Source organism: Callithrix jacchus, chromosome 12, assembly GCF_049354715.1.
Source record: "Callithrix jacchus isolate 240 chromosome 12, calJac240_pri, whole genome shotgun sequence".
Taxonomy (NCBI): domain Eukaryota; kingdom Metazoa; phylum Chordata; class Mammalia; order Primates; family Cebidae; genus Callithrix; species Callithrix jacchus.
In genome coordinates this window covers 119,652,961-119,678,807 of record NC_133513.1, presented here as the reverse complement: position 1 = coordinate 119,678,807, position 25,847 = coordinate 119,652,961, and the positions used below count along the sequence as shown (strand labels likewise).

General features: G+C 44.0%; 1 protein-coding gene across 2 annotated transcripts in view; it reads left to right on the top strand.

Annotated features, from left to right (window-relative positions):
- ADAM12 (ADAM metallopeptidase domain 12) overlaps positions 1-25,847 on the top strand; it is a 377,960-nt gene that overhangs the window by 32,938 nt on the left and 319,175 nt on the right. For both annotated transcript variants that reach the window (XM_008978894.5, XM_054243454.2), the window contains one exon: positions 21,945-22,042. In XM_008978894.5, the coding sequence (XP_008977142.1) occupies positions 21,945-22,042 (98 nt within the window). The remainder of the gene's footprint in view (positions 1-21,944; positions 22,043-25,847) is intronic.

Below are 25,847 nucleotides of genomic sequence, written 5' to 3'. Positions count from 1 at the left end.
CATGGCTTTTAATGTCATGAAGTCATTTCTAGCTTTATTTCTTTGTCTTAATTTTTATTGTTTTAATTTTTTTGGCTGAATGCTTAGTTCCTCATATTTCTTGATAATAAAAGTAATTAAAACTATACATTTTTGTTTGTATGAAAAACTAACTTTGGTTTCATTCCATATATTTTGATGTATAAATTTATTCAACACAATTATAAAAACTTTTTACCTTTTAACATTTTTTTCCCTTGTGGGGAATTGCTATTTGACAAATGACATAAGAACTCTAGTGGGTCAGGTTTTCTGTGAACTACAATGAATTCCAAGATTAATGCACATTTTAATATAAATATGTGCAAAGCTCCCATCTCCCTATTTTGCCTTCCCTCCAAAATAAAATTAGTACAGATTTAGAATTTCATTGATTAAATATATCTTCTGAGTATTCATTTTTCCAAAAACTTTTTAGCAGTGGTTACTCAAAATCTTGCCATAATCAATTCTGTCATATTCACTAGAAGACTTAGATTTTGATCAAAATTTCTTTCCCCCTACAGTCTATGTGGTAGAGCTTTCTTTTTCAATCACCAATCAGTTTGTTCTTGACATTAAATATTATCTTTTTCCATTAAAGCTCTAACTTTTTTAAAAAAGCTAATGATGAAAATTTTAGTTATAATTTAAATGTAATTTGCATGTACAATTGTCAGTAAGGAGTATGTAATTTTTGAGATGTAGCAGATCCTAGAAACTCGCCCAGTCCTGTGGTTGTCAGCCGTTCTGCATCTCCCACAGATGTTCACCAAGCACCTACTACCTGCCAGATCCCATGTGCAGTCACTTCTGAATCCTCATTCCCCTACTTCTAGAACAGAGGACTGAGTTCTTTCAAAGATGAGGCTTGGTAGAGGGCTGGAACTAACTGCATTAAATGAACTAACATTATTGCAAAATATATTCTAGGGCTTTTACTCTAATAACAATGACTCCTGGAACCTCAGTACTATATTCTTGGAACCCCAGGAAGCCAGGTAACAACCCACAAATTTGCCATCATTTTTCAGAGGAGGAATGAAGTCTGGAAGGCCAACTGACTTGTCCAAAGATGATGGAGGGAGGATGAAGTATCAATGAAAAAAATTAAGTATAGAAATGCAAATATCTTTTTCTTTTTTTAAAAAAATGCTTGTTATCAGCCAGCCGCGGTGGCTCAAGCCTGTAATCCCAGCACTTTGGGAGGCTGAGGCAGGTGGATCACAGGGTCAAGAGATCGAGACCATCCTGGTCAACATGGTGAAACCCCGTCTCTACTAAAAATACAAAAAATTAGCTGTGCACAGTGGCGCGTGCCTGTAATCCCAGCTACTCAGGAGGCTGAGGCAGGAGAATTGCCCGAACCCAGGAGGCGGAGGTTCGGTGAGCCGAGGTTGCACCATTGCACTCCAGCCTGGGTAACAAGAGCGAAACTCTGTCTCAAAAAAAAAAAAAAAAAAATGCTTGTTATCATTATAAAAAAAGTTTCAGATGTGTCATCTCAAGTTTGAATTGGATAGCTTCTTTTAGGGATATGGAATTTTCTGTCAATGTGATTCCCCTGACCAGGATTAAGACATGGTCTTGTAGACTTGTGAAAGGGCATGATTCCTAAAAAATATGGTTTCCAAAACAAGGGCAGCTGGAAGCATACAGTTCACTGTTTGTGCCAGAGCAGTCGCTTGATTACAGCAGGGAGCTTTCCCTCCTTTTTAGGGACTCTGGAGCATTGATTATGAAATCTTCTGAAAGATATATGAGCAGGACCAGGCTAGACCTGGATTCCATTAGCTTTGTCTATTCACAAATAGTGGTTAGGATTAGGAGAATCATAAATCTCTTATTTATTTTGCTATCAGAGACCTTCATATAGCTTAGCTCTTTAATAAACAGGTTGAGATACTCAGCCAACTAAATGGAAAAATAATGATAAACTGATATAAACACAGTGTTTGCCTTGTTTATCAAGTGCCTATCTGTGCTCGTTGCTTTCTGAACCCTGAATGCTGTTACTGCAGTCCTTCCCTTTGTGCCTAGTAGCCCGTGTCCGTTGAGAAACCTCCTTGACCACTGCCCTCTCACCTCAACCCTAATTCCTTTCTCCAGAGTCTGGTAGCCATTCTCCCTGGGAGCTCCACCATCTTGGAATGACACTGTTGCTTTCCCCCTTTATACCATAACACCTTCCAGATCTAGGCATGTGACCTTGGATTCTAACCTCAGGGACCTGGCCTAGCACGTAGCTGGTAACAGCTGGCTGGTTACAGGATGAACTCTTGGGTTGTGAGCTCATTGATATCAGAGTTCACGTCTCCACTCATTGGGTGTTAAATAGCCATTTAAGGACAGGGAGTGAGTGGTGATTCCCTTTGGATCTGTGAGCTGTATCTGGTATGTAGGAGATGCTCTGATGTTCCATGAGTGGGAGGAAGGATGTTCTGGAGGGGTGGAGGGAAGCCTGCTCTGCTCACACTGAGGATGCACTCACCGCTTGACTTTCGGTGGTGGTTAGAGGCTGTTGGTTCAAAGGCTAGGGTCTCTGAGACTGCCGGTCTACCAAATGGCCTGCATTGAAACCGTGTCCTGGGAGCTTGTTTTGAATGTACATTCTTATACCCCATCTTGAATCTGGATCACATCTCTGCCACGGTAGTGACAACCTATTGTTTATTCCTTTTGTTTATGGCAAAGTCCCTGGCCTCCAAGGCTCACTTCCTGCCTACCCCATCCCCTGCTCAGCAGAATGGGGTGAATAAGACCTACTATGGCGTCTTTGTGTGCGGGCGTGAGGTGGCGATGTGGGAAGCACTTTGTAAATTGTCAAGTGCCTGGCAACTGGGAGACATCCGACACGAGACTGCCATTAAGTAATCACACACCTGGCAACGCTGACCAGCTATGGTGCAAGCAGTCCATACGGTACCAAGTTTCCCAACTTGGTGTCATTTGAGAACTTACCTTCATGACTTTTTAATAAATGTATATCACCTGTACTGTACACAGGTTTGCTTTTCTTAATTTTTCTTAAACCTTAAGTCAGTATACACATTTTGCTTAAATTTATTTAAGAAGGAAGTTGTACTTCAGTATTGTAAGTAGAAGGACAGTATCACTTGGCATAAACACTGTAAAAATAAATTGAAGGGAAACAAAACAGTTCTATGAAAATGCAGCCAGACAACAGTGTCTGCTGGTGTCCCTGAGCCCAAGCCCTGTTATCTTTGTGAAAAGGGGCAGAGAGCCAGTGGCTGGGAGGTTTTAGGCATGGTATATCAAATGGACCTTTTCCTAATTAGAGGGCTTGACAGGAAACTGAAAAGGGAATAGCTTGTTCCCCCCTTGACCTGATGTTAAGTGTCAGCACCGCCTAGGACATCTCCATCAAGCCACCTGGGTATGTCTGACCCTTTGAGGGGTGCCGATGAGTGCTGGGTTCTGAGACTCAAGGCCAGAGGTCTCCAGAGTCTTCGAGTGACCTGAGAGTACTTTCTCAGTCAACTCCTCCTGTGTGAGTTCAAGGGCCAGGTGAGGGCTGAGTGCTGGAGTCGTGGGATTATAAATGACTCCCAAAGCCACCCACCGTCTTTGGGGACTCAGTGCCTCTCACTGGGGTGGGGGTGCAGGGAGAGCAGTGTATAGTTGAAGGCATTATCTTGTTGATGAGGAAGTTTGAGATCTGTCCCTTGGTCCTGGACCCAGACCCATCAACCAGGGGGCTGAGGTCACCTCATGCAGGTCACTGAGGGCTTCCGGACCTCTCCCCTCTCTATCACATCTATTCGACAAGTTGATTTGGCATGTGGGACGACCACGACACAGTGCTGGGGGATCCGAGGAGAGGAAGCGGCATTCCCTCTCATAAGGAGCCAGCTCCTCCCCAGTGTGGCCAGGTAGTGACCGTATGCCGTGCACAGGCTCTGCGTCAGGCAGGGAAATCCAGTGCCTGAGGACCAGAGCAGGAGGGACCACTTCTTGCAGGAGGCTTCGGACAGGGAAGCCTTTGTACCTCAAGCATGCAGGGTGGTGACCACCAGTGAGGCCAAGAACCGGCCTCTCCAGTGGGAACCCCCTTGATTTGGATGGGGCTGGCAGAGGACAGAGCTGCCAGAAGCCAGTCACAACCAGGCCACATCTGGTGGGGTCCAGACAGCTGCAGGAAAGCCGAAGCTGAAGGGGGAAGTCAGGGGACAGAAGGGAAGGGCCAGGACACAGGTTGTTTGGTGCCAGCTATGGGCTGACCAAGTAGGGTCTGGGCCTCCAGACTGAGGGCACTGCCCAGGGGCACCTCTGCAACAGTTGTAGTTCCCTTGAAATCCTGGCCGTGGCCTGCTTTCCACACCCTGCTTCATTTCACTATGTGACCGATTTGGGCACACTGCGATGGGGGAACGTGGCCCAGGCTGACAGAAGACCAGTGTAAGCAAAGGTGCTGGTGCAGGAAAGCCCGGACGGGGAAGGGGCAGGGCTCTGGGGGTCGGCAGCCGTTCAGGCCACAGATACACTGGATCTGAGCTGCCCATGGCAAGGCAGAGTCCTGGATGTGAGCCCAGGCTCTGCCCACTGCCAGAGGCATGAGCTCTGGCCAGGTGCCCAGCCTCCAAGACTCCCTTCCCATCCACCCTATCACCTGCTCAGTAGAATGGGGTGAATAAAACGTACTGCGGCGTCCTTGTGCACCGACAGGAGGGGACAGATGTGGGAAGCACTTTGTAAACTGTCAAGTGCCGACAACTGGGAGACATCGGACACAAGACTGCCATTTACAACAGACACAACCGCTCACACGTGCAGGTCACTGCAGAAAATGCTCCAAGAGATGGGCAGAGTCAAGCTCCGGAGCAGGAACTTCCTGGAATGATGGAGCTGATGTGGGCCAAGCCGGGCTCAGGCAGCTGTCACTGACCCTGGGGCTGAATTCCTCTCCCCTGTTCCTCCCTTTCTTCAGAGTCAGCCTCGTAGAGAACTTGCTGCACTCAGGCTTGGCCGACTCTGCATGTGGGTGTGTGTTTTCAGGAGGAGAGTCTCTCTCCATGTGGCTCTGATTTATGCTGATACTGTCAAATTGAAAAACATAAATGGCTTGATTCCACAGAAAATCCATTTGACGATTTTTTTGCTCCCCACCCAGCCCTTGTCATAAAAACTAATCATTTGGACACACTGGAAAAGTTAGGAATTACAATGGGTGCCAACCTGTGGACCCTGGTTTGTTTTAGTTGTTTCAGTTTTTTTCCACTTTCTTCTTGAGGACAGGGAGAGCATGAAAATGTTTATAAGAATATCATTGGCCAGCCCGTGACAAGTACCATCAGCCCTCCCTTAGACAGAAGCTGTGTCCATGTGCAATAACAGAGTTGGAGGAAAGATGAAAAAGAAACAAAGTCTCCTCTGTGGCTTCCCAGTTCTAAAGACAGATATGTGGGTTTCAGTCATATTCATTTTCCATCTAGAAGTCCGTCTTAGGGAGAAAACCCATGCCCGAAGAGCACGCCAGCATACCTGTGTGTTTCTGCACACGGAGAACTCTATTCTGTGATCTTTTTCTGCTTAGCAGAGATAAAGGCAATAGTATCTGCACTGTGACAGATCGGATAGATCTGGTGTTCAAACAGTTTACCTAGATGGAAGAGATACGCAGAATTGTTGAGGCTGTAAGGGATGTTGAAAGTTTGTTAAAATATGAGTTACTTCCCTTGATAATTTCATTCTCAATTGTACCTTTAGAGGGAAGTTTCCTCTTCGTATAAGGAATTATGCGAATGTTTTGTTTATAGGGGATATGTTTGGATTTCTGGGTCTTATTTTATAACAATTGCATGCTAAAACAGGCATCTTCGGCAGCAGGCTCCTCATAAACTTAGCTTTCTTTAACATATTTTAAAAGCAAATAATTTTGGGATTGTGGTCTGCTACAGACATCACTTGTAGTTAAGCCAGGATATTATTTGAGAACTGCAAAGCTCTCTAGGTATTACCTCCCTATATAAACCATGTGTTAGAAAGATATAAATTCAGTTTTGAAATATTTGTTAGACTGCTTTTGGCTTTCAGTCTGTGCCAAACATGTGCTTTGGTGACAGATGGAGTCATGTGGGCCCCTGAATGAAACACTTGATTGTGTATAGCGTTTGTCTTCCAGCAGTTGGGTTAGAGAACGTGGGAGATAAAGAGGATCCAATTGCTATGAGGTGTGTTCTCCAGTGAGCATAAGATCCTTCCCCGCCCCCCCAAATATATCAGTGGGTTATTTGGTCTCAAATTCTGTGCCATAGAAAATAGTGCTGTACACTCCGAATTGATCTAGAATAATTAAACGTAAAGCGTTCTCATTTTAACTGCAAATTCTGAAACCAGAACATTTTCCTAAGAATTGATTGAAACGTCCTGGCTTTGCGACCTGTAAACCACTCAAAGAAGCCTGGACCTAGGGTTGCCAGATAAAACAGGACTCCCAGTTAAATCTGAATTTCAGATAACAACTTGTTTCTTAGTGTAATCATGTCCTCAGTATTACACGGGACATATTTATACTAAACAGTTATTCATTGTCTGTCTGAAATTAGATTGAACTAGAAGTTCTCTATTTTTGCTTGCTAAATTTGATAATTCTACTTGGATCCCAGTTTATGCTTTGCTCTCAAACAGTGACTGTCAGAATTCCTCAGTGATGAAGGCTCTGCGCGTGTGCAAGTCCATGAGGCACAGAGACGCAGACAGTCTCAGTCCAGTCCTCCTGTAGAATAAAAGAGATGTTCTGTTAGAACAAAGCAGATGTAGATCGCATCTACTGCGCTTGTGGTTGGACTCAGTTCAATACTGTTTGCTCCAACCATTGTGGAAGACAGTGTGGCGATTCCTCAAGGTCTTAGAAATAGAAATTCCATTTGACCCAGCAATCCCATTACTGGGTATATATCCAAAGGACTATAAATCGTTCTACTATAAGGACACATGCACACGAATGTTCATTGCAGCACTGTTTACAATAGCAAAGACCTGGAATCAACCCAAATGCCCATCGATGACAGACTGGATTGGGAAAATGTGGCACATATACACCATGTAATATTATGCAGCAATCAGAAATGATGCGTTCGTGTCGTTTGTAGGGACATGGATGAATCTGGAGAACATCATCCTCAGCAAACTGACACAAGAACAGAAAATGAAATACCGCATATTCTCACTCATAGGCGGGTGATGAAAAATAAGAACACATGGACACAGGGAGGGGAGTACTAAACACTGGGGTCTATAGGGAGGAAAAGGGGAGGGCCAGCGGGAGGGGGAGCTGGGGAGGGATAGCCTGGGGAGAAATGCCAAATGTGGGTGAAGGGGAGAAAGGAAGCAAAACACACTGCCACGTGTGTACCTATGCAACTGTCTTGCATGTTCTGCACATGTACCCCAAAACCTAAAATGCAATAAAAAAAATACTGTTTGCTCCCCATATGCATCCTTTCTCTCTCATCTCCCCTTCTTGGGTTTGTTCCCATGTTGTATAGGCAGAGCGGGGAGGTGGGGGCATAACTCGGAAGGGCATGCTTGGACCACTTCTCTTTCCATATAAGCAGCTACCTCTCGCTCCCCCATCCTCCCACATTAATGCCCAGATCCTACCCATTCAAAGCCTGGTGTTGTTTCCATCCCTATTGTGAAGACATCCTGGACCTTCTCAACTGCAATCAGGTTTCTAGCCCAACTCCCATTGCTCTTAAAGGCGCTATCCCTTTCAGTCTTCTTTACTAGACTCTATGCTCCCTGAAGGCAGGATCCAGTCTAATTTAAGAAAGCACCCAGGGAGGAGCCTCCAGGCTACTGACATTCAGAAGAGGTTTCTAATTAGCACTAATTGAGCACTAAATGTACAGGTGCTAAGACAAAGGCTTTTTGCAAAGCTTTTCCTTTCTCGGTTGCTCCAGGGGTTAAGCACCTTACTCCAGGGTCCCACCTTTGGTGAAAGGCAGAGCTAATTGAAGTTGTTGTCCTGGATTCCCATGGAAACCTGAAATGCTGTTGACTTTCAGTCTGTACCGTCTGTACCCCATTTCTGAGCAACAGCAGCAGAGAAGTCCTCACTGGATGTGTGACTCTCAGCCTCCACTCTGAGGGCAGGGTTCAGGGTGACCTGGAAGTTTGTTTTAGGAATAAAAACCTGTTTAATATTCTTAACACATAAAGTTTCAAATAAAAATCGTTGGAGAAAAATTGATTAATTAAAACCTGGCAATAAATATAAGCAAATAATCCGCAAATTAAGAAATACCAATAACTGATGAAAATATGAAAAGGTTCAATTTCAGTGATAAGTAAATGCTAATTAAAACAACAAAGAGGCTGGGCGCTGTGGCTCATGCCTGTAATCCCAGCACTTTAGGAAGCCAAGGTAGACAGATCACCTGAGGTCAGGAGTTCAAGTCCAACCTGGCCAACATGGTGAAACCTCACTCTACTAAAAATAAAAAAAATAGCTAGGCATGGTGGTGGACACCTGTAATCCCAGCTATTCAGGAGGCTGAGGCAGGAGAATCACTTGAACTCAGGAGGCAGAGGTTGCAGTGAGCCAAGATCGTGCCATTGCACTGCAGCCTGGGCGACGAGCAAAACTCCATCTCAAAAACAAAAAAAACAAAGAGATTTGGTTTTTTTGTAAGTGGCCAAACCTTATTTGCAGGGCTTTCTCTTTATAACGATTGGCCAGTGCCTGGTCATTGCCGAAGGAAGGGAAACCAGTCACAATTCAGTTCAGTTCCAGCACAGAGGAAGAGGGATCCCTGCCCACGCCTCCGCCCCTCCATCCTCCCTCCAGCCCTCATCAGTGGATTCACCTTGTTGATTGATGGCACTACACAGTGTAATCAGAAGCCGAAAGGAGAAAAGCTGGGCACTTGGATGACATATTAAGTACTCATCTTGCAGAGAAATAAAAATCCATTTAGAACAACTAATGCATCATTAGCGTGGATTTTAAACCAAGGCAGTGTTCTCAGCCCACAGATGTTCTTACGCTGATGAAAGACCTGCCAGCCGGTACTCGGCTGGGCCAGTTCCCTTGTCTGTGGGAATAGATCAGAATCAGGATGGGTATTGTTGAGAGGCAGTTATTTAGAAGTTCCTAAACTGAACAGTTTTCTTTACTCTTTCGGCCTCTTTATGTAAGAGGAAGCACGGATTTAAACAGTTAAGCATACCATTTAGTTTCAAACACTGAGAACAAAAACATTCTAATTAGAATTATTTAAAATGTTCCTAGGTCAATCTATATGCCTAATAAATATCTGTCAAACTGAATCAAATTAAAAGTTTGCCAGGATGCTAATTATATGTTGTAATAGTTTTTATCCTGTTTGACTATTTAAATTAGGATTGCCCATTTGGGTCCTCCAAATTCAGTGGCCAAAATCAATGGCTAGAAAATAAAAGGTTGGGCCAGGCACAGTGGCTCATGCCTGTAATCCCAGCACTTTGGGAGGCTGAAGCGGGTGGATCACAAGGTCAGGGGTTCAAGACCAGCCTGACCAACATGGTGAAACCCTGTCCCTACTAAAAATACAAAAATTAGCTGGGCTTGATGGCATGTGCCTGTAATCGCAGCCACTCAGGCAGCTGAGGTAGGAGAATTGCTTGCAACTGGGTGACAGAGGTTGCAGTGAACCCAGACCATGCCACTGTACTCCAGCCTGGTGACAGAGTGAGACTCCATCTCAAAAACTATGAATAAATACACAAATAAATAAGAAAATCAAAGTTTGTAAAATTCATGTCAACACCTACCTTCAGATAGCCACACTTTTTCCTTGGCCACTGGAACTTAGGTCGGTGTCCCCTAACTTCGTGATTCTGGTCATTATTCCCCACTCTCATCCTGCCCAAGCCACTGGAATCCCTGCAATTGGGTATCCAGCAGGTGGGGAAGAGGGGAAATGAGTATTCCTGCTGTCGGGCATGGGACATAGGATGTGTCCCTTCTTGTTGTCTTTTGGAATTCTGATTCTATTTTCCCAGAAAAACACATGAGGTTTCAGATCTAGAGACTATTGTCCATATTAGAAGTCAAAGTGCATTTTTCTCATGAAGAAAATGAAATGTTCTAAACGGTGCTATGAAAGTCAACTATATGAGTTAAAAGGCATTTAAGAGCTAGCCTTCAAAAACTAACCGAGTCTATAGAATAGACATTTCAAATTCACATCATCAGCTTGTGCCCACCGCCTCCTGGTATGCAGCCACGTATGTGCCGGGCCTTAGCTTCCCCTCAGCTAACGTGGCAGGCATGGATCCTTAAGCACTGAAGGAAATATCAGGCTGCCATGATGACAGTTGCTATTATGCTCCCCTAGTTCTCTGTTCTCCTCTTATTTGGCTTCTCAAGTAAGCTTTCCTGCTGGGTAGATAATGAACAAAATGTTTTAGATGAGGACTCTGGTTGACTTGGCAGTTCTTTCTCATTAAAAATAAGCAAATTGGAATTCTGGCTTAGAAATAAGGCTCATGTGGATTCTGTTATGTGCATCCACCTGTGAGGGACCAGACATTGCAGGGTGAGGTAAAAGTCAGTCACCTGTCAGAGTATCTGTGAGAACCGAGCCGTGGACCCCATCCCTGTCTCATCATGATCACAATGAGGCCATGGAAATTTTTAGCTTGTTTGATAATAATTCATTGAACAAATCCTTGCCTGCACATGAAGGCGCAGCAGTAAATTTGACAGATGGGCCCTTACCTCTTGGCATTTCCTTTTTTTTTTTTTTTTTTTTTAAGATGAAGTCTCACTCTGTCACCCAGGCTGGACTGCAACCTCCGCTTCTTGAGTTCAAGCGATTCTCCTGCTTCAGCCTCCTGAATAGCTGGGATTACAGGCATGTGCCACCACTCCCAGCTAATTTTTTTATTTTTAGTAGAGATAGGGTTTCACCATGTTGGTCAGGCTTGTCTCAAACTCCTGACCTTATGATCTATCCCACCTCGGCCTCCCAAAGTGCTGGAATTACAGGTGTGAGCCACCATACCTTGCCGGTATTCCTACTTTTGATTGAGGAGTGGTAGAGACAGACAAAGAGATAAATAAGATTTGATATTGATAATTGCTGTGGGAGGGAAAAAGGATGATAAGGTGGGGAGTAGCTTGGGTTGGGAGGAAAAACTATTTAAGTAGGAAAGTCTCTCTCTGAGGAGTAGCATTGGAACAGAAAGCTGAATGACAAGATTTGGGGGCATGAGAAGGTTTGAGAGTTGAGTCTTCTATGCAGACAGCATAGAAAATGCAAAGGCCATGGGGTAGGACATAGCTAACACTATTAAGGGGTCAGGAGGGTGGTTAGTTTGGTTGTATTGGGGAGCGAGATGGTCTATCAGGACATGAGGTTCCAGAACTGAGGAAAAGATGTGAATTATACTCCAAGTGTTTCCTAACCAGCATGACTATCACATAGCAGGGTTCTGAGCACAGATTCTGCAGTGTGGCTGTCTGGGTCAGCCTCTTGGCTTGGTGATTCGTGTGAACCTGGGCAAGTTGCTTAACTTCTCTGCCTCAGTTTCAACATCTTTGAGGTGGGGATATATATCATAGGGTTGTTGTTAGCTTTAAAGAAGATAAACTTATAAAGGATTAGAATGGGGCTTGCTTGCATAGCCATTGCTCAATTAGCATTCATTATAATCAATAAATATTTCTTATGTCATCTATGCTCAACACTACGTTTGCCTTATGAATAGTTCTCATTTATGCACTCTTAAGGCTTTATACAATACATTCTTAGGCAGAGAATGTGTCCATTATGGGTCAGAGTTAGCCTGCTTAAAAGCCCTAGAGTGGCTGCCACTTCACTCAAATAAAATCCAATTTTACTGCCTTGACGGGCCTTGCCTACCGCCTGGAGTTCTGTTCCCCGCTCTCTGCATCCCATCTCTCACTGCGTCTTAGCCGTACTGACTGCCTGGCTGTTCTGGGGTTTTCACATTTATGTTCTCTTGATGAGAAAGATGATGATCTTTGCTCTTGTTAAATGTCCCTCTCCTTTAAGATTGGAAGACGGAGAACCTGCAGATGACGAGGCTATCTAGAAGTATTCGGTTAAGAACTAGGAACATCTTTTAGAAGACAAAAGAGCAAAAACAAAGCATAAAACACCCGACTGGAGTTGTATAAGAGGACTCTGAGGCTGGGTATAATTGGGGAAAGACCTAAAGACTTTCCTGAAGATGGCCCTAGAATTTTTGGTTTGCAGCTTGTCCAAGTAATGTCTATCCCCCCTGCTGCAATCTCCTGCCCCTCGTACTGTAAACTGACCTCACTCTCACCTGAGAAGAGAAGATGGAATTCATGTTGGGCTTATGCTCCTCAAGGGACTAGGAATAAGTAGAATTGGCTGTGAACTAAGAATTACTAAGTTGTTTTTGAAAAAGCTCAGCAAGCCAGTCGTGGAATGAATGATAAAAGATGTGGCCAGCGTGGTGGCTCATGCCTGGAATCCAAGTGCTTTGGGAGGCCGAGGCAAGCAGATCACAAGGTCAGGAGTTCAAGACCAGCCTGACCAACATGGTGAAACCCCATCTCTACTAAAAAATATAAAAATTAGCCGGGTTTGATGGTGCACGCCTATAATCCCAGCTACCCAGGAGGCTGAGGCGGGAGAATCGCTTGAACCCAGGAGGCGGAGACTGCAGTGAACCAAGATCACGCCGCTGCACTTGACACAGCTTGGACACAAGAATGAGACTCTCAAAAAAAAAAGGGGGGGGACTCTGTCAAATAAGTTAGTCACCCAGCCACGTGACATAAGAAAGGGTGATGAATGTGGACGGTATTGACAAGACATGGATGATTGAAAATGTGTTGGTTTTTCACTGGAGGAATGAAGATTAAAAACCTTTGATTTTTAAACATGTTGAATTTGAGGTGGTGATGGTGACAAGACATTGGAATTAACATGTCCTGTAGATAAAATACAGACTGTGCTTAGGCAAAGTGGCCAGATGGGAAAATAATTGATTTGGGCAACATCAGCTTAAAAATTAATGAGTTCTCTGGGGAACAGTAAGGGTAGAGAGGGAAGATGGCCAAGAGCTGAGACTTGGGGAACGTTCAAGCGGAGGAGGCAAGGCCTGGACAGAGGAGGGAAGAAATCCAGAGTCACTGAGGGCTGCCCAAGTGGATGTGTATTTTGGCAGCAGGTGGTCACAGATACCCAGTGAAGCAGCAGGGATGTGAGAGAATGCCCTTACAGGAAGCTAAGGCTTTAGTGTAGATGCAGAATGACTTGTTTCTCATTATTGTTTAATTCCACTTAATAAGTTTACAAGACAATGAAATATGCAAGGTTCCATTCTTATTCTTTTGCTGTTAAGATCCAAAAATTATTCCTAGTGTACATTTTAATAATGAGTTTCATTATTCCCTTACATCATTTCTTGCAAGGTAAACACTGAAGAATTCTGACCCACCCCAAAAGTGTTACAAAGTGAATGAACGTATTTGAAATGCAAAGGGCTTGGGTTTGCCATTCATTCCACCATTGATATCACTGGGCAACCTTGAGAAAAAGCTGAACAGCTCTATAGTTTAGTCTCACAGTGTGTAAAGTGGGATTAGTGTCTCACTGACCACTAACGGGGGTATAAAGGTGTAAGTTACTGCTGTGAGCTCCCAGCTGTGGGGAGCACCACAGGCATGGACACTTACGTTTATGCATAGTACAGACAGCTCGTGCTTGGGGTATGAATCTATTTAGACATTTATGAGAAGCTATAACTAGCTTTCTTTGAATTTCAAAATGACATATAAAACATCTTTTCTGAATTGTAATTGTTCCGTAGCACTTGATTGCTTTTATTTCCAAATGGCTCTGTCCTCTAGCCTCTGCCCAAGGCTGTGTATCTGTGGTGCCAGAAGAACTATTGTTTTGTCATCATGAGTCCAAATGATTTTTTTAAGTTTATTTTTTAATCATAAAAGTAATATGTGCCAATTATAGAAAAGCCAGAAATACATGCAAACATAAAGAAGAAAAACATAATGAATTCATAGCTCCAGCACTCAAAGAAAACCAGCAAGAGCATTTTGGTGTATTTCTTTCCAATGACTGATTAGGAAAAAACAAACATAACAGCCTAAACTAAATGGTATCCATGTGTGATGGTTAATATTTGGTGTCAGCTTGACTGGATGGAGGGTTGCCTGCATGGCTGATAAAGTGTTTCCGGGTGTGTCTGTGAGGGTGTTGGCAAAGGAGATTGGCATTTGAGTCGGTGGACTGGGAGAGGAAGACCATCCCTCTCCCAGGATGGGTGGGCAGCATCGCATCTGCTGCCAGCAAGGCTGGAACAAAGCAGGTGGAGGAAGGTGAGACTATCTGGCTTGCTGAGGCTTCTGACCTCCTCCTTTTTCTGTGCTGGATGCTTCCTCCTCCTCCTCCTGCCCTGGGACATCAGACTCCAGGTTCTTCAGCCTTTGAACTCTGGGACTTACACCAGGTACTTCAAAGCAGGCCGGGGAAAATGGGATAAGTTTGCTTCCTGAGTCTTCTGACTCTCTATCATCTTCCCATTCCTCCTGCCCTGGGACATCAGACTTCAGGTTCTTCAGCCTTTGGACTCTGGGACTTATAACAGCAGCTTCCCAGGAGCTCTTGGACTTTTGGCTGCAGACTGAAGCCTGCACTGTTGGCTTCCCTGGTTTTGAGACTTGCAGGCTTTGAGTCACTGTCAGCTTCTCTCTTTCCTAGTTTGCAGATGGCCTATCGTGGGACTTCGCCTTGCAATTGTGTGAGCCAGTTCTTCCTAATAAACTCCCTGTTTTATATACACGTATTCCATTGGTTCTGGAGAACCTGACTAACACACCATGTACACATTTGCATCCATGATCTCATTTGATCCTCTTGCTGGCCCTCAGTGGTGGATGGTGTTCCATAGCCCAGCTGTGCACATCAAGGATCTAAATAGCAAGGAATGCAAGTAACTTGCCCAGGATCATTGAGAGCATGTGGTGGATGCAGGATGTATCCTCTGACTCAAAACACTATGGCTGCTTCTCCTACACCTGCCTACATCTTCATAATTCAGTCTGCCAGCGTGGTAGCTACAGTGTTAGGCTCTGAGAGAAGTTGTGTTCTGTCTTGACATGGTTTTATCAATATGTTTATGCATGTGTCACTTGGTGTCACCTTCCCAAACCAAGTGGCAGGTCTTCCCTTTCACTTTTCTGCCATCCCAGATCCTTGTAGCCAATGATGCAAAAATTTTAAGGTTTTATTTAAACTTGTTTCTGTGTTTTCTGGAGTATGCTGGAGTACTCAGAGGCCCTTTCAGTTACTTAAGAATCAATTATTTTCACATGCCTCTGCCTGTTTCTACTCCAGGAAACCTTGTCAGTGACAAGGTTTTAGCTTGCCAGCAGGTACTACGTCTTCTATCTGAGCAAACAGGAATGTCGGAAGAGCAGTGAACGGCAAACACACCAACTTTCTGGTATTCAGAGCCCCCGGTGATAAACAGTCACCCCTTAGCCTTGTGATGTGTTCTGAACTGCTCCAGAATGACATGCTTATTCTTGCAAAATTCAGATTAAATTTTGAAAGTTATTTTTAGTAGACTTCATTTTTTTAGAACACTTTTAGAGTGACAGAAAAATTGCTAAGCTAGAACAGATGGTTCCCAGACACCCCACATCCTATTTCCCCATTCCTTTTTTTTTTTTTAATACAGAATCTCTCTCTGTCGCCCAGACTGTAGTGCAGTGGCACGATCTCAGCTCACTGCAACCTCTGCCTCCTGGGTTCAAGTGATTCTCCTGCCTTAGCCACCTGAGTAGCTGGGATTACAGATGCCTGCCACCACGCCTGGCTAATTTTTTTGTATTTTCAGTAGAGATGGGGTTTCACACTGTTAGCAAGGGTGGTCTCGAGCTCCTGACTGCCTCGGCCTGCCGAAGTGCTGGGATCACAGATGTGAGCCACTGTGCCCGGCCTTATTTCCCCTATTCTTAGCATCTTACTTTAGCATTATACATTTGTTACAGTTAGTAAACCAGTATGAACACAGTATTTTTAAATGATCTACCGGTTTTTACCAAGTGCGTTTTCCTGTTGCTCAGTCCCATCCAGGATACGACATTCCATTTAGTTGTCTTGTCTCCTTAGGTTCATCTTCTCTGTGACAGTATCTCAGACTGTCCTTGTTTCTGATGATGTTGACGGTTTTGACGATTACTGGTCGGGTGTATTTTAGAGTGCACCTGTTTGGGAACTTATCTCTTGATTAGACTGGGGCTGTGGGTTTTGAAGAGGAAGATCACAGTTGGAAGTGTCACTGTCATCACATCACGTCCAGTGTTGCAGCATCCACAGGACTTATCACTGTCGATGCTGACCTTGACCATCCGTCAGGTTTCTCCACGGAAGTTACTCTTTTCCGCTTGCCTTTTGCCATTGGTTCTTGTGGGGATCCTTCACCGACGTTATTTTAAACTTGCATCACCTGTTCACACTCAGAGCGTGCAGCTAAAATGAAAGAACTACAGCATTATTTGGTTAAGATTGAAAACGTAAATCTGAACCAAAGAAATCTTGTTGTCATTTTTAGGGGCATCATCACCATATTGCCCTGAAACAAGGAGCTGCTTGCTCAGTTCTGTAAGATTTTCTTTGGGTCTCGGATATTCAAGGGCTAAAAAAAAAAAAAAAAAAATGCTTAATCAGTTTCTGAAGCCTTGTTCCTGGCTTCGTTGCAAATGGTCACCTCAACTTTTTGTTTTCACTTGGATTTTCAGAAGAACGTTTATCTTAATTCTACTTTTTGCCCCTCAGATGGATTCTCCATTTTAAAGTCCACGCAGGTGCTGATCGTGATTTCCCTTTCAAGCCAGAACTCCAGGTGTGATATTTAAATTTCTCTTGACAAATGATGTCATCAGAGTTTGTTTTCTCAGTGGCCTGCGGGTTGGCTTAGGACAGTACCCACCGGCATCCACGGAAACACTGACCTTTTCGAATGATCAATAAGGAGTTGTTATTTTCACACCAATTGTGTGGTTTGTCTAGAAACTTGGATTCTGATATCCTAGACTGATTAAATGCAGTAAGCTTTTCAAAAGTCCTTTCCAGATTGACTCACTTGAGCTTTCTTAACCTGTTGAGAATCTTAGTGGAGAGGTGCAGTTTTCATTTTGTAGAGCGTAGAACCCCAGACATCAGGCTTCGACAAAGGGAAATAAATCAAGGAGGAGTTAGCAACAGGGTCAGGTCTTGTGGCTCCAAGATGTCCCCTCTTCACTGTATGTGTCTTGGAGCTGCTGTATCCGTCTCCACCTCTTGTGAATTGAAACTTGTGGTGTGGGCATCAGGGTGGTGTGCACTTGGATAGCCTTTCCACTTTCTCTTCATAAGCTACCAAAGGAAAGCTGGCCAGAGCAAGAATGGGGCAGGACTCCTGTGGGCAGCCAGGCTCTGGGTGATGTGAGGGGAGGATCTGGACTCACTTTGAGAGCTTTCTTCTTTGCCTTCTTTCCCGTAACCTTAAAATCTTTCATTGCAAAGACGATTGCCTGAGGAACTGGTCTGTGACTTTTCTCTTGACCAGCCTGAATCAGGTCTGAAAATGACAGCCTTGGATAAGGAGACAAGCAAAGTAGGCATACACCTCCCAAGGGGAAGCACAGCTGATGATCACGGTGCATCACCTTTAGAGATGAACAATCTAATATGTTTCTTTCCACTATGCGGCTGAAGCAAACTAGCCATTTTATCAAAACTGCAGTCAGTGTGTCAGGTTACCCAGTGGCAAAAAGCTGAAAGTTCCTGCCCAGTATAATCTATCCATATTTTTTATTTAGGTAACTCTGAGTTCTGTCGATGCCCAAAAATATATTATAAAAGCAAAATGCATGCAAACTGTGTATTTTTGCATGCATGTATTTATAGGGTTGTGTTTTCTCCCTGGGTTTCTCAGGCTTGAATGTATTCATCATTCAGGTCCTGTGTTTATAATGTATCAGTCAGATCACTCTATAAAACACATTCTGAGCCCTCACATCTGTGTATAATTTATTCTGTCTATTCTGGGCAGTAGAAATAATATTTTTATTTGCATCGTCTAAAAGAAACACCAGTGTATAAATACATAAGAAAAGCTCATAAGAGGCGGTCCTGTGACTGCGGGTACTGCCGAGGAGATGTAACCAATTAGAAAGCTGAGAGGTGGCTTCATTACCCATGCACATAGATAATACATACTGTACACAGCAAACAGTGCTTACTCACTTTCTCAAAAAGGTTGCACCACCTACAAGGGCTGCCACAGCCTGCTTCTAAATTCTCCTTTGAATATTTGGAAATAAAACCTCTTCAAGGAAAGCATATTTTTGCCAAAAAAGGGCTCCTTTTGGATTAAGATACTGGAATATGTAGGTGAACTGGGAAATGTTTCACTGGTTGGAATATTTTGCTTTCAGGAAACTAAATAACTTTGTCTTTCTCAGTCACCAAGAGCCTTGGAAGAAACAGTCCAGAGGCTGGAGTTTGTTCTTTACACTTGGTTTCTGCAGCCTCACCCTGATTATCTAATAGGAAGCCCCACCAACACCTCCCGGTCAAGGTGTGGAGTTACTGTCTCTCCTACACCCCTCACTGCGGGAGCACGTGCAACGGTTCAACTAGGAGACTTGGATTTCACACACCATCTCCTTCCTCCTCACACATACAGCTTCCCAAGGGAAGTCATTAAGTGCAAAGACTTTTCCTTCAGCTATCTGAGGCCTGGGTGAAAACCTCCCAGTCCTTTCAGTAGTGAGGCCGTAATACCCGTGTCAACCATCCCAGCCTCCCTGTTTGCTGAGGCTGGGTTGGGGGTGATACAGGATTCTAGCTTTAGAACTCTTTCTCTGCCCAATTTCACAGATCTTTGGCGATAGGATTGGTTTATGATTAATCAGTTTAACAATTCACTTGTGTTGGAAACAGCACTGCCAGGAGTAGCATATAATTTAGCTGGTTTGTTTATGTGGAGGACATTTTTAAATGCTCAGATCACTTTCTTGACAGTTTTAGCTGACTTTCCGAAGATTACAGCGATGCCTCGAGTAACTCTCGGCTTGGTGTGATTTTCAGCAGGTGAAGGGAAAGTTCAGATGGATCTCCAGTTTTCACTCCATAATTGCTACTACTTTAAACCTGCCTTAATCCAATTCCAGTGATATGACAGCTCTCTTATGAGTTCAGTTAATGGTACTCTGTAGTCTGCCTCTGCAGGAGCTGTATAACTGGATCAGAACTCACTTTGTTTCTGTGCATTCCAACATGTGAATCCCATGGGCTCTTGACCAAGAGACCACCCAGGTCTTGGCAAAGCTTCGAGAATGGTGCCGTTGAAACTGGCCGATGCGCCCCTCACACATCTTGTTATTTCCCTTGGGCTCACCTCGCTCTGCCTCATTTTATGGAAAAGGAAAGCCTTGTGCTCCCTCTGCTGCTGTCTGTCCTCATGGCTGTATGTGGAGCTGGATGCTTCTCATCGTCAGCTCTCAGCTTATATGCTCCCCATCCCCAATAAAAAGAGGGGCTTTCCTGGCCTGTCCTTCAGAAGTATCATCCCCAGCCATTCTGCTGTCGCCTTGTTTTTCTTCTTAATTTTTTTTTTTTTTTGAGACAGAGTTTCGCTCTTGTTACCCAGGCTGGAGTGCAATGGTGCGATCTCGGCTCACCGCAACCTCTGCCTCCTGGGTTCAGGCAATTCTCCTGCCTCAGCCTCCTGAGTAGCTGGGATTACAGGCACGCGCCACCAGGCCCACCTAATTTTTTTTTGTATTTTTAGTAGAGACGGGGTTTCACCGTGTTGACCAGGATGGTCTCAATCTCTTGACCTGGTGTTCCACCCGCCTCGGCCTCCCAAAGTGCTGGGATTACAGGCGTGAGCCACGACGCCTGGCCCTAATTTTTTTATTTGAAATAGTATTTGATTTATGGGAAGGTTACAGTTTGAACACAGAGTTGCTGCGGTGCTGCTGTTTCTTTCACGGCACTTGCTGCTCTCCGAAATGGTCTCGTTTCATCATTCCTCTCCCAGTCCAAGAATGCAAGTCCTGAGGGCAGCTTTCTCTGTGTCCCTCTCTGAGACGCACAGGACCCAGAGACCCAGGCCTTCTGGGATGAAGCTGTGTTCAAGAGATGAGGGTCTCGGCAGCATAGACACCAGGGAGCTGGTTCACTTTGGGGGTGCTGTCATGAAGAAGAAAGAATGGGCTTTTTGGATAGAAGGCATCAGGTCTAGAGTCACCAACAAGAGTGCCTGTCACCAGGTAGATGTTGAATACTTGGTAAATGAGTGAGTAAACATGTGAGACCTGGCTGGATTGCAGACCTGCAGCTGATGTGTGGTAGAGCTGGTGCTGCTGCAGGGTGCATCTTTCTCCAAAGCCTGCGCTCTCCTGCCTTTGAGCACACAGAAGGCATGGGCTCAAGTGACAGGAGGAGGGAGACATACTTACTCAAGATCTCCACATTGCCGGTGGTTGCATCCCTGCAGCCAGGAGAAGGACTTCTGATGCTTTCCATTCAGAGAATCAACTCTTTTCACCTCCAGGCAGCCCTCCAAGGATGTCACAGATGTCGCCATCAGAGCCAGCACCTCTGCTTGCCCTGCCAGAGCTCTTCTCACTTGAATGCAGGTTCATCCCTGAAGACCGCATGCCCTGGGCCCACAGTCCCCTTCCTCCTTCCCTATGTGGTGGAGGAACGTAGCTCAGCCCTCTCCCACTGGCTGTATTTCGGACTTTTAGTTCTTTCCTGTACCTTGTCCCCTTGGTCCTTAACACCTGAGAGTTTTAAATGCTTTGCGACCAGCTTGAGAATTTCTCACAGAGGTTGTGTCAGACAGTGAATACGTGAGTAGTAATCCTTTGGCAACCTGAATATAACTGCAGACTTCCACATTGAGCATGATAAAATGGTGTGGATTTAAAAGTATTTGGGGAACTGTAAAATGTCTAGGATTAAAATTTCAATACCATTTGTGCCCAATAAATGTGAACTCTTTAGTAACTTAAAACTGTGCTATTATGACTCAGGTCTGAAAATTATGAGTCCTGCTTGAAGAAATGGGAATAACATGTGAGGGAATCTGGTCCCATCCTTCACCTTGAGGGATATACTGTGGTTGAACCAAATAGCAGGAGCATGACCTCACAGGAGAGAAAGCCCAAAGAAATTACCGTATTTGTTGAGAAAGTGATACACCCTTCAGAAGAGAAAAATGTTATACTTTCCATTAGGATTGTTTATGGAAATGGGGCTAAATTGAACCTGTGTCGGTATATTAACTGGTTCAACAGACAGGACCCCAAGAAACAAGATCATATAATAGTTTATTGAATGACTTGATTTTTTAAAAAACATAAACCAGTCTAGTCGTCTGAACTGGAAAATTAATTTTGTCTATAGAATCACTTACTAAAGCATATAAAATTAGACTCTGTAAGTGCAGAGAGGAGAATTGGCATTGTGTTTCACAGATTCACTAGGATTTGAATAAATGGATTTAGTCTTAATACAGCAAAAGCCTTGAGACTTTTAATACAGAGCAGATCTTAAAGTATTAATTCATCATTTCAAAAAGTCACTTTTGCATTTGTGTTGCTTGCTGAAGGACTGAATTATATATTTTGTCTATGATAATACCCTAGCATGTGTTATGGGTCTTGAAGGAACAAATTAATTAGCTTTTGTTTTCTTTAAGTTACAAAATTTTAATGGTTAGATTGACAGAGGAGAATTCAGCAGTTTTAACACTTATCATGATTTAATGGGTTATAGTGTTTCCCTGGGCTTATTCAACTTCCAAATATTTTCACTGTATCATTGATGTAATAAGCTTCTGATGCCAAACTCTTCCTGACTAGAGTGAAATATGGGACTGTTTTCCTTTTGATTCAGGGGCGAGCTTATGGGACCAGGGAGGAGCTTTCGAAGTTGTCAGTGCCTCTCTTCTGGATGGAGACCTCTGGATCCCAGCGGAGAGCTTCGACTTCAAGGTCAGTTCCTGTCCTCCTCTTCGCAGTTTTGAGATGCCAAAACTTTTCAGTCATGTTAACTGCTTCGGTAGTCTTTGATTCAAGTGTTGTCTCTACTCACATCCACGCTAACTGTGTCGCTATAGAATGGAAGCTTTATTCTTAAGATAAAATGCAAACCAATTTGATTGACAGTGCTGATGAGGAATCGAACATGATTTGCAAACACCGAAAATTCATTTTTAACAAAAACCAGAGTTTACAATTCCAGATATACAACTTCCATGTTCGGTTTAATGGAATGATAGGTATTCTATATTTATGTCTATTTAATTAATATTTTTCTTGAATTGATTATTGGTAGAAATAGATTTATGCAACTTAAAAACCCGTTTGTCATGAGTTTTAATGCAGTCTAAACTTTGTTTACTTCGACATGTTTGATTTGAGCCTTTTATGATTAAAAGAATATAAAATGATCAAAATAATAGTGATTAAAGTTAATATTTTGTTGTGTTTTATCTGATAAACTGACATGACTTTCTTAAATTTCAGTGCTTGTAGGAACAGTTGGAAAGCGATAAAATCTATAGAAATATGAGCTCTTTGGAGAGATCATACAGATGGCGTGGTCCTTGTATTATATAGAACTATTTTTAGATCATTTTTCATAATAGAAAGCAGATTTTTTGAAAAGCAGTTGAGATTGTGAAAATCGTCTGTCACTTCCTGGAATGGTTGCAATGGGCCACCTTTATGTGAGTAATGATATGATGATTTACATCTAGAGAGCTTACCTTGGAAGCTGAGCTTTTAGAAAGGTTCATGGTTTGATTAAAAGACCCAAATGCCAAATGTGCACATTTTTCTAATGTTGTTTCATGGACATTATTACAAATTGAATATACAAAGAACAAGTTAAGCATGGTGGTGGGGATGATATTTTCTGAAAGAAAAGCTTAAGGTATTAAAGACAAATTTGTCACGCTATTGGTAAGCAAAATCGAAAACAACATAATAGATACAGAGAAAGAGGAGTGGGCTATTTGTTATAAAGAAAGTTTATTTAAAATATCTGTAGACATGAATAATATAAAAACATGGAATAGTCTGAAGTTTCTTGGACGGTGGGAGCCATTATGTGGACTTTCCCTGGGGGTAGAGCTGCCAGATTTAGCAAGTTAGAAGAATGCCTGGTTAAATTTGGATTTCAAGTAAACAAGGTATTTAATTTTAGTGGAAATATGTCTCATGCAATATTTGGGACACACTGTTTTTTTTAAAAAAAGTATTTGTTGCTTATCCGCAATGCAGATGTAACTGGATGTGTCCTGTCTTTTGTTTGGTAACCTTCCCTGGAGGGAACTCTAGGGACAAGCTGCTGAGGGCTATGGGCCTGCCGCTGGGGTGGGCTGGTTCAGGTCTTCTCTGGTTTTTGACCCCCAGTTTTCTCCTTCCCACCTGCCAGCCACCTGGCAGACATCACAAGGTGTGTTGGAGGAGGAATTGGCACATCTACTGCTGGCCAAGCTTGACCTGATGATTGTGGGTCATGAGCATCATCGTTTAGAAAACTAGGAAAAACCATGATTATTAGATAGCTATCCCAACTCTTCTGGGTTTCTGCCTCAGGAATGAGAGCCATGTGGCTGATAGTCACTAAAAGAATTCCAGGTTAGTGACATTTTGTAAGGGCATGGGGACCTGGGTAAGGTGAGAACAGCATTTTGTTGTAATGCCAGTAGACTCCTCTCAACATGTAGCTTATAGCATCAGTATATGGCCATATTATTACAATATGGGCTCATGTGGTGGGTAACCCCAAAAGCTTGTGTGAGAAGGGGTACATGTGAATGTCTGTTATGTGTGTACCTGTTTGCAGGAGTTCCCCCTGGGGAGGACGTGTATACATGCTGTGGGAATAGGCATTCTGGTCCAAAGTGTGTATGTGTGTATCTGTCTTCAGTGTCAGTAAGTCAAGAGTTTCATTTTGAACTGTGTCATGATGTGTATCTTCAGTATACAAGGCATACTCATGTTAAGAATATTTTTGCAGAACAATGGTGCCTGCTGTGCCTCCGAATACAGACTTTTAGATTTGCTTCTCACTCCCTGCCTCTTTCTATTCGGCCAGTTTTTAACTGAGCACCTGTTATAACTGAGCACCTGCATGCAGCCAACGCAGAAGGCAGACATGCTTGCTGCTGCCTGCAGCTTACAGTGCAGTAAGGGAAACAGAAATAAATTCAGGTTGCGATAAACATTAAGAAAGAAACAACAAAGTATTCCAGGGGCCAGCAGGGGCGATGGATTTTGACAGGTTGGCCAGGAAAGCCCTTTCTAAGAAGGTAAGATAATTTTTTCACTAAGTTCTAAAGAGCCAGCCATGAGAAGAGTCAGTGTGTAAGAGGCAGGTGTGTCTGGAGCTTGGAAGATTAGACAGACCTGGGGTGATGCAGGAGCAACAGGGGCCAGGACTCCCTGCTGGGCTCCTCCACGTGTGACCTTGCTGTGGAAGCAGTAGCCTGCACAAAACGGACATTCATCCTGAGATGATGACATAAACTTGTGGCCTTCTTTCTCTGACAGTTACATATTCTGATTTTATCTGACTTACCAAACCATTACATTAATTTTTTGTGACTATTTTTCCCCAGAGGTGACGTAGTACTCACAACCATAAAGTGCATTCCTTATTTATACAGAAATGCCTAGCTCTTTTATTTCTTCTTATTATTATTATTTATTTAATTTTTGCGGGGAGGCAGGTCCCCTTTTTTGCCTAGGCTGGTCTCGAGCTCCTGGGCTCACGCGATCCTCCTGCCTCAGTCTCCCCAAGTGCTGGGATTAGGAGTGAGCCACTGTGCCCTGCCAGAAATGGCTAATTCTTAAACATTTTATCTGATGGCCATGACAAGCCCAGTAAGCCGGAGCTGGAAGTTTTACCTGCAGCTTCTAGTTGGGAAGATGGGAACCCAGAGAAAAGGGGCCTCAAATTACAAGTCACATCCTTTCTGGCTTTCCTCCAGACCAATTTCCACCGTTGTTTTCCTAAAATGAAAGTCTAACTCATCACGATTTTCCCTGAAGCCCTGAGAGACGTTCCTCACATCCACACCTGAGAGTGTGAAGACAAACTCTAGGCTTGGCATGAAAAACAAATCACTCTGTGACCCAGAGGCACTAACCACTGCTTCACCCCATGGCCCCGGAGCGCTGACCTGTCCCTCAACTCTCTCTTCTTCATCCTATGGCACCATAGCATGGGGCCACTCCTGTGACCTCAGGCATCCTGGTCACCTGCTCTGCTGTGCTTTGGGACAGAGTTCCTGGGGCATAACAAGTTCCTGGGGGTTCAGTCACTCATTCCCATATCTGGATGATATGCCTGCCGTGCACCTGGTGCTGGAGCTGCATCTCTGTCCTGAGGGTGGTCAGGAAAGTCTTCTCTGGGAAGGTGACATCTGAGGGTGACCTGAGCAGCACGAAGGGTGAGCCTGCCATGTGGAGATCTGGGGAAGAGCATCCAGGCCGAGGGAACAGCGAGCAGAAGGCTGCAACAGCAGGAGGGAAAGGAGGAGTATGCAGAGAGGTCAGCAGGGCCCAGACAAGGTAGAATAGCCACAAGAAGGTTCCCTCGGGCTTGGAGCAGGGTGCGCAAGTGAGTTTTAACAGTGACCTCTGACGACCCTGCACAGACTGCAGTGCGGGGCCCCGAATGGAACAAGGAGAGCAGTGAGGAATCTGGTGCAGCTGTCCAGGAGGGAGAGGGAGGTGTCCATGCTCTGACTGTGGACAGCACGAGAAGCGACTGGACTGGAGATGT